The 9,759-nt window shown below is 40.1% G+C and overlaps 1 protein-coding gene across 1 annotated transcript; it reads right to left on the reverse strand.

Annotated features, from left to right (window-relative positions):
• Positions 1–5,658: 5,658 nt before the first annotated feature.
• Positions 5,659–7,648, reverse strand: ssr4 (signal sequence receptor, delta). Its single transcript, XM_072450005.1, has 6 exons — positions 7,532–7,648; positions 7,086–7,204; positions 6,941–7,015; positions 6,495–6,584; positions 6,355–6,420; positions 5,659–6,165 (listed from the first exon to the last, which is right to left on the reverse strand). Exons 1-6 carry the CDS (start codon positions 7,578–7,580, stop codon positions 6,061–6,063), a joined length of 504 nt encoding a protein of 167 aa, XP_072306106.1. The 5' UTR covers positions 7,581–7,648; the 3' UTR covers positions 5,659–6,060.
• Between the last annotated feature and the right edge of the window lie 2,111 nt (positions 7,649–9,759).

The raw sequence follows: 9,759 nt of genomic DNA on the forward strand, positions 1-9,759 counted from the left end.
GCAGGACGTGAACTTTTGAGCTGCAGTGGACTCGAGTGGAAGTAACTGCATGGCCACTTGACAAAATAAATTACAACTTGCTCTATGTTGCTTGCTATTTGTGAAAGCAACAAGGTCCCTTTTGACAAGTGTGAAGACAAAACAGCATGCACTTAGTTAGTAACCCTAACCCTAAACCCTTGCTTTGGTGCGGATGAAATAAAGTGGACTAGAAGTGTGAACACGCCCTAACGAGCTAAAATATACCCATGGGCAGAGGTGGGTAGCACTCAGTTATAGTTACTCGGTTACATTTATTTTTGGATGAAATTGTATCTCTCAGAGTAGAGTAAATGTTTTGGTTCCTCTTCTCACTGTCAGTCTACACAGGACGAAAATGTGCAGAAATCCTAATTAATATGTGCGGTGAATACAAACTTACTGTTTTTTTTTTTTTCATTTAAAAAAAAATCCTTTGCGTTTTGTGATTCTATTAGTTTATTTATACCGTCTGGAGGAAAAAATAATGTTGTATCTGGAAGAGAATGCACAAACAAGGCTGATACAGTGGGAATCAAAGGCCTGAAACAAAGAAATTGTAAATCTTTTCTAACTTAAATCTCATTTGACTCATGCGTGGGATCAAAGCCTGTTTCCTCCGATGTCAGTGCGTTTGATGGATACTTCAGACTGACAGCTCAGACCGACCACATACAGTATATAGTGTTTGTCAGTCTACCTCAGGAACCACCTCTGTCCTGTCGCTCACTGCAGCCTGGACTTAAGTGGTATCTAAATTCAAGGTCACTTCTTTATTACTACGGGCCATTGTTTCCTGTCTGAGCCGTTATGGGATACAAGTGAAATAAACGATCCTGCTCTGATGCTGTCATATGGGGTGAAAATCAATCCAATACTGGTTAAAAATGGTCCGTGTGAGTGGCTCCGAAGAATGGCGGGGCCCCCAGCCTCAAACACACAGCCTTACACACAGGCTACTGCTTTTTTTAAGTTAAGAAGCCCTAAACTGACCAGACCATCAGTTCTTACGCAACCGCCTCATGTTTTTGAGTTGCGCTTCAAACAAAGTAGCAAAACAAGCAGATTTTTTTTTTCTCTTAGGAAAATCTATAGCCACAAAAATATTCTAAAATAGCATATTTAAAGAAAAATAACACCCATCCAACCATTTGATATCTCATCAAGTCTTCTGGACAACGTTTCTGAAATCAAAACATTTGAAATCAAGCCATTGTCAATCTGAAGGTTCTAGTCAGAGGAGCTAGAATTGATACTGCTATTTATACTAGAGAGAAGAGCGACCATTCCAACCATTTGTTTTATACACCACTTTAATTTAACTTTGTTTCTTCTTCACAACTTTAAACCATGAAAGGTATAGTTGTGATATGAAAAGATACAGTCACCATCATTGTTATTCATACTTCAGACTGCATGTGATGGTAAAAACACACATGGTTGTCTGCAGCGTGAGGAGCTTTAAGCTTGTAGTGAGTGAGAAGTCAGGACCCACTCCACACAGAGGCGGGGTTGTTGTCAGAGAACTGCTGCTTCAGACGTGATCTAGCTCTCGACCTCCCTGCTAAATCCATACTTTGCATCTCTATCACCGGCCCTGTGCGCTGCTGCCTTAACTGCCTCAGTTTTTGTGCAAACCAGGGTGTGTCATTATTCAAAGTTACTTTGATTTGTGTGGGTGTAATGCTGTCCTCACAGAATCAAATATATGATGTCACAATGTCCGCATACTCATCCAAACTATCTGTGACAGCTCTGAAAACCTCCCAGTCTGTGATGTCCAAACACACACGTAGCTCCTCCACTGCCTCATTGGTCCACTTCTTAGAAGTCCTCACTACAGGTTTGGAGAGCTTCAGCCTCTGTATGCACGTGAGGATCAGGTGAACCATGGCATGATCTAAAGAGCAGCTCGGGCCACAGGGCGGAAGGCGTTGCTGAGGGTTGTGTAACAGTGATCAAGCGTTTTCTGATCTCTGGTCGGGACTTTAATAAACTGTTTGTACTTTAGTAGTTTATGGCTGATATTTCCCTTGTTAAAATCGCCAAGGATAATACACAAGGAGTCCGGGAAGGTCCGCTCCACACTCAAAACCTGGTCCGCAAGCGTGCGCTCTCTTACATGTTTGGTGGTGTGTAAACAGCGGCCAGAATGAATGAGATGTACTCAAGTGGAGATTAGAATGGTTTGCAGTTGATGAAAATATATTCCAGAGCAGAGAACAGTCCTTGATGATCACAGTCACATCTGAAGACCAGACGTTGTTAATGTAAAAACAGACTCCGTCTCCTGTGTTTCCCCCGGAGAGATCCCTTTGTCTGTCCGTGTGGAGCAGCTGGAAACCCTCCAGCTGTACAGTACATCTGAGCTGAGCCACGTCTCGGTGAAGCACAAAACAGGAGATGAAGAAAAGTTTCTGTTTCGTCTCATCTGCAGCGCCAGTTTGTTGAAAAGTGAGTTCACGTTAAAGAGGAAAGTCCCAGGTAAGAGTGTACAAATGTGGTGCTTTCCTCTTCTGCAGCAGATGTTAAAAAGAACTGGAACTAGATCTGTAGGAGTTGTAGTTCTGATGATTAAGAGCTCTTCACGGGTGTAAGAGCACGCTGACACTACTTTTGGAATCAGTCCCTTCCAAACACTTATTTTCTCACGTTCCTTTTAATTATATACAATGTTTGATTGAGGATGCGATATAGCTGCTTTTGTCCAAATATAGTCACACTTGTATTCATATTTTTCTATAGATACAGCATGAGAGGAGAACTATTCCCAGGATATCCAAGGAGATCAGGAGGGGTTTATCACTCTTCCCCACCTTGTTTTGATTATCAAAGACTGTCGTGTATTCACGATAAAACAAAAGCCGGCAATTTCTTTCTAGTACAAACGGAGCCTGATAAAACTGTATTTTATACAGACATGCTTTTACAAGATTTATGGGCCCACTGCTGGTTTGTTGTGATGTGTCTGCTCCCGTTTAACAGGATGGCCCACTGCCAACTCTGAGCCGAACACAAAGAAAAAGCAGGCCTTAGACGTGGCTGACCTCTGACTGTGATGTGTGAAGAGGTGTCTCGTGTTGGAGTAAAGGCATTGGTGCTTTTCTCCGTATAAGGTTGTTTCTTAAAAGGCCACTCGACTGGAAAGAGGATTATCAGGGAGCCCAAAGAGGACAAACGCACTCACATATGGGCCTGTTATTGACTTTATCGACTGTCTCAAGCATATGCACAAAGACTGCAGGATAGAGAGGAAGTCCGCAGTCCACTAAGATCAAGAAAAATCAAGATGAAAATTAAAAAAATACACAAAAGGGATATAATAATAATTAGGCTCACAAAGGCCTATTATAAATATATAATGATGACTCAGCACAGCAGCCTCGCATTTGCCAGCATGTTCATGTCTTCGTCTACATCACCATTAACATATTTTTAAAGTGCACTATGTAACTTTTCATGTAATTTAGAGATGTTACTGCTTCGTCCGGGACATTCCGCAGTATAGCGTTTAATTAATCGCCAGTGGTGTAAGAATTACCGGCACTAGTATGTACCAAAAACAAAATACTTCAGAAGCCTATTTCGATTCCTATTTGTTTTCTGTGTACACGAGTACCTGCGTACACTCACACTTAAGCAGAACAATATGTTATTATTTCAGTGGTCGGAAGGGGAAGCAGGCGTGAAGATACTTATTATTGGGTTTGCCTGATTTTTGTTTTTGGGATTTACAAAACGTGTGAGCAGTAAAAAACAGTGTTTATATGAGGTACAGAGTGTGACTTCATGTGAGAATAATTCGTGCGACAACCCCTCCTTACACTTTACTGGATCTCAGTAATGTTTCTGATGTCACTCTGGTTTTGCTCTGTCTCAAAACCCAAAACACTTTCCAAATCCCATCCTGCTTTATGCATATTCTCACCATCTCACCTCCTAGGTCTTTGAAAATGTGTCATAATAACATTTACTACAGAATATGCACACATGAAAAGCAATATTCAGTCAGCTCCATTTTTACTTGAAAAATATTTTTCTTTAGGGTATGCCTATAGACATTTGTATATTCTTGCTATTGTGCTATATCAAAGTAATCAAATGTCTCTAAATGTTTATTTCCAGAGACAAATGACTAAAAATATTGCATACAATGGGAAGGGATGGGCCTCAATTGTGTGAACCTGGGCTAAACCTCTGCAAAGGAAAGACCAAGGTCAGCACAATTTGTTTTTTCTATTCACACTTTTATTTATTCAGTATTTTCTACGTATTTTATCACATAATTATTGCCAATTTCTTGTGGGTCACGGGGTCATGAATGAGGGACAGAGATGCATTACAGCCAAAGAAAAACATGGACCTCCCTTTGCATTATTTACATGAAAACAATGAGCCCACCCTCCCTCAACCCACGTGATATAGAAGTGCATTGGCAATGACAAGTTCACCTCTATAGATTTTAAAAGAAACCAGATGCATTCTTGTGTCCAGTAGCCTATTTCAAATGCAATCCACATTATTTATTATTTATTTAACAACTGCCTATTATTTGTAACAATTAAAGGATCAATTAAAACAGCCCTATGCCATTTGCTACTTATATTCCAACAACCCCATTTCCCACAGTAATAATACCAGTGTGGATCCAATCTGAAAGTGTTTTCTGAACAACCAGCTGTGCCAAGATGATGGAAGACAGATGACAGGCGCTCACCCTTCAAAAGCGAGGCTGCATTTACTGACAGACACAGAAAAGCTGTCATATGAGAAAGTTGCTAAATTCTCTCGACTCTGCAGTGTTTATGCAGGAGGGTCATGTTACTCATATACAACATTAGTCTTGAAGGGGCGGTGAAAAGTGACATGTGTTGTTCAGAATGTAGAAGAGGTGGCCTGAAATGGACAGTGCAAATGTGTATCTGTGGGGAAACTACTAATAATTAAATGGACCTATAAAGATGACACATTTTAGTGATGGAATGACGTGTTCCAGTCTATTAAACAATTAATTATTTTACATTAACTGCTGCCTAAAGACTGCAGTAACTTGGCAGTGTGCACTGGACACTAAGCAGTGACCTGCAGCACAAAGCTGCCCCCGTGTGCTCAACACTTGTCACTGCAAATTAAAACTTGAACTTAATTCAAACTAAAAGAAGGCCACTGATTATCTTACTATAGTGTCAGAGGTTTTTTCATACGTGACACGATCCCGGATCAGCTGCTGTGTGTTTGTTCCATGTCGACTGTTGAGGAATTCTATAGACAGAAATACCCATGTTCACTGAAGTCTCTCCAAAAAGAACTTACCCTCCAGGGGTCGACCACATGGACAAATATGAAACATCTCCATACAAGTTTGCTTTCATTTGAGACATATGCCTTTGAGCAAAACCCTACAAACTGTATAAATTACTTTTACAGAAGACCGTACTCTTGTTTTGAGATTATCTGCTCGTACATCTTTCACACTTTTAGCTATAGTCTAAGGAGATTTGAGGTCTCAGAGTCAGTCTTTAAGCCATGATCTAGACTCTTAAATCTAAAACAATAAGATCTACACAATGACAGCATATAGCATTAGAGGAAAGGGAAACACTCCATCAGTGGTCTATTGCATAAGGAAATACAACAGAATTGCAAAATGAAAAAGCCATTTATTAATTTTACTGAAAGAGACATTTTCATTCAGCACCTTCACACCAGCCAGTGCACTCAACATTATGGAGATTCCTTAAGCATTCTTAATCTTTGATCAGTGCATCCAGGTGGTTTCTATGAACTTCAACCTTGTGGTCCAGGTTTATTGGTTGAGATTTAATAAAAAATACAACTAAAAAAGTTTTGACAAGACAAATCCACAAAAGAAAAGCTGTCAATGGCCAAGATAGAGAGCACAGACACGGTCTGAATAAAAATAAGAGTGCAGCAGACCTTCCTCATTAAAGATGACTTAAAGATGTTGGTCAACTCTGATAAGAAGCCAGTCTTTCATATTTATTTCATCATGATCCAATTGTTAAAACATTAGTGTTCAGTTTATGCCTGGATTGTGCTCTTTGCACTGAAAGCCAAGTAATAGACCAAGATGCCGATGAGTGCAGCCACTATCTCAGTTGACACCCAAGGGCCACTCCAGGCTCCCTGCAGAAAGATTAAAAACGAGATTAAAACAAGATTGATGGACAGAAAACAAAACTTTACTAGACACAGCAACAGTGTTGAATACTATTTAACCTGGATGTTAAATCTATCTCCACAGAGTAAAGCAACAATATTGTCAACAATATTGTGAAAATAAAATTGCATTAAGTCTTTTTCATAAAATCTCACCCGGTGGTCAATGTTGACGGAGAAAAGAGGCTGGATGGCATTCACATCTTCATTATTCCTCTGGGCCTTAAAATACAACATGAAATGAACACATCTGTTTGGGTGTAACTCATGTTCTGATGGAAAGGTTGAATACACACCTTGCGCAGAGCGCTGTAGGCCTCTTCATCGAAGAATTTGACTGGATACGTCCCAGAGGCAGCCTGTTTGTGAGGCATGCTCCATGAAACCTGAAACCAAATCAACTCAAGTTAATCAAATCTATCTCAATAAGTAGCCTCAAAAATTCAAGGTGCAAGGATTGCATCTAATGAATGTCCAGTTGTCCACTATTACACAAGAAAGATGGAATCAATCAGGACATTTATAGCTGTGCGAACCTCCAGACAAGCTCGAAAGTAACTTAAGTCTCAAAAAGTAGACTGGTCAAGGTTATGAGGAAGACCTTTAACCTCTTATCCAAAATGATTTATCCATTCTGAATTGGCAGTTATTACTCATTTAAATTTGTCCAATTCAATCACTTCAATCAAGTCATTGGTGCCATGTGTCCTTTATTGGAGTATTTGAACTATACTGGTCTCACCTGGTATTTGCCTACGTCCTGGCCTCGAGTGACAGGGAACTGTCTGCCATTCACATCTGCATAAAGAGTTACACTCTGGGGACAAAGAAAGTGTGAGAAGTGTGTGCAGTCATTATAGTGATGGGTCAGGGGACATTACGTTTACCTGCGCCCCGTTTGCACAGGTCAAGCTCAGTTCAACAATGAAGACAGATTCTGAGGAGATGACCGCGTCTGACGTGGTGTAGGCCGATGGAGTAATGACAGGCTCTGTGCAGCTCTCTCCTGTCAAACATTTAATCATATCACATATTCGTTTTAACATTTAGACTGTCAGCATGAAGCATGCTAATGCAGCTGCTCAGAAAGACACGTATTCATACAGGAGATGTGGGGGTCATAGTGTCCATGCTCACGAGACCTGGGTCAGGGTTATAGGCTGCAATATATTATGCTGTAAAACCACATTTATGCACAACTATTGGGGATGTGGAGCCTGAAGTAGCCTATGCTAGTATTCGTGTAGTTCCCCCGTTCATAGAAAAGCCGTGTAACCAGCATTAGCATGATCTAAAAGCCAAACACCTCTTTCATTCCCAGACTCAAACATACCTGAGCAAACAGCCACAACCAGAGCGAGGAAAGCCGCAATCCGGATCATGTTTGTGTTTGAACTGAAGATGTGTGGTGTTCCCAAAGAGAAGGTAAAACTGCAGCTTGTTGGTTTCTTCAGCGAGAAAAAGGAAGTCCGCCTCAGCGTAACGTTACAACGCATGCGCAGAGATGACGTAGCAAAGGATTATGGGATTGTCATGTGTGGACCACGTCAGCGTAAAGAACACATGAGACCAAATAAAACAAGTGGCTATATATATATATATATATATATATATATATATATATATATATATATATATATATATATATATATATATATATATATATATATATATATATATATATATATATATATATATATATATTTCCCTATGCATATATATGCCATATATATATATATACTATTATAGTTCCCTATGTATATACGGATGTGTGTATACTTTGTGGACTGGTGTCAGCGGAACCACCTCCTCATCAACGCGGGGAAGACCAAGGAGATGGTGGTGGATTTCCGCAGACGCCACCCCACTGCCCCCTCACCAGTGAACATCCAGGGACGGGACATTGAGAGAGTGGACTCATACAAGTACCTGGGTGTTCATCTGAACCACAAACTGGACTGGACTCATAACACGGACGCACTGTACAGGAAGAGCCAGAGTCGTCTCTACCTCCTGAGGAGACTCAGGTCTTTTGGAGTGACAGGGCCACTCCTGAAGACCTTCTACGACTCTGTGGTGGCATCAGCTCCTGTAGGTGTGGTCTGCTGGAGCAGCAGCATCACAGAGAGGGAGAGGAAGAGGCTGGACAAAGTCATCAAGAAGTCCAGCTCCGTCCTGGGCTGTGCTCTGGACTCGGTGCAGGAGGTGGGGGACAGGAGGGTCCTGGCTAAACTCACATCCATGCTTGACCATGAGTGTCGCCCCCTGCAGGACACTCTGTCCGCTCTGGAGAGCAGCTTCAGTGAGAGACTGATCCACCCTCGCTGTGTGAAGGAAAGGTTCCGTAGGTCTTTGCTTCCTGCTGCTGTCAGACTTTATAACAAAAACTGTTAGTACTGAACACTCGCAATACTGACCTAACCATGTGCAATTCTGTCATATGTGCAATTGCTGTTGGAATTCATGTGCAATTCATGTGCAATTACTATGAAATTCATGTGCAATCTATGTGCTGTCGTGACACATATTCATGTGCAATTACTGTCGTGATCACATGCAATGGTATTTATGTATTTATTTATTCATTTGTCTATGGGAGTTTTTATTTATTTATAGGAGATCTTCTACTGAAAGTGTTTTTCAGACTTCCTATAAGTGATCTGTTCTTCTGTATCTACCTCTGTATCTACCTGCGTTGCACCAATGAAATTTCCCCATGTGGGACAATAAAGGAATATCTTATCTTATCTTATCTTATATATATGCAATATATATATTATATATATATATATATATATATATATATATATATATATATATAATATATATACTATTATGGTTCCCTATGTATATATATGCCATATATATTTATATATATATATATATATATATATATATATATATTCGTGCCCTATGTAGGGAATAGTACACATTTGGACGCAGCCACTTGTTTTATTTGGTATATAGTGGTATAAGTAGTAGTAGTACTCACTCACAACATTCAAATCCCGCCTAAAAACATACCTCTTCACCCAAGCCTATGACCTCCCCTACCCCTAGCCTCCTCTACCCCATTGCCTACTCTTCTACCCCCTGTTACATCCCCATCTTTTTCTCTCTACTTCTTCTGTCTTGTTCATTTTATCTGTATATTAATGTGTATTGTACGTGTTGTCCCCCCCTGTCTGTAAATATATGTTCAGCGTCTTTGGGTCACTGAAAAGCGCTATATAAATAAAAGTTATTATTATTATTATTATTATTATTATTATTATTAGTAGTAGTAGTAGTAGTAGTAGTAGTATGGATACCAACCGCCATAAAACACCTAAGAAGAAGTTACAACTAACACATGGATCTATTATATTATCCTGAATATAATAGATTCATGGCACAGCTACAGTAAGTCAGTAAGTGGCAATATGGGGACTGCCAACCGCCATTAACAGTAACAGAAGAAGTCTCTATACCATGGATCTATTATAATATCGACTACAATCATAATAGATCCATGACTACAATACATTGAGAGCTGGAAAAGCAACAGTGACGGGTCTTTAA

The sequence above is a fragment of the Eucyclogobius newberryi genome, unplaced genomic scaffold, assembly GCF_026437365.1.
Source record: "Eucyclogobius newberryi isolate DKJ021-1_F unplaced genomic scaffold, fEucNew1.0.hap1 SCAF_17, whole genome shotgun sequence".
NCBI classification, from domain to species: Eukaryota; Metazoa; Chordata; class Actinopteri; order Gobiiformes; family Gobiidae; genus Eucyclogobius; species Eucyclogobius newberryi.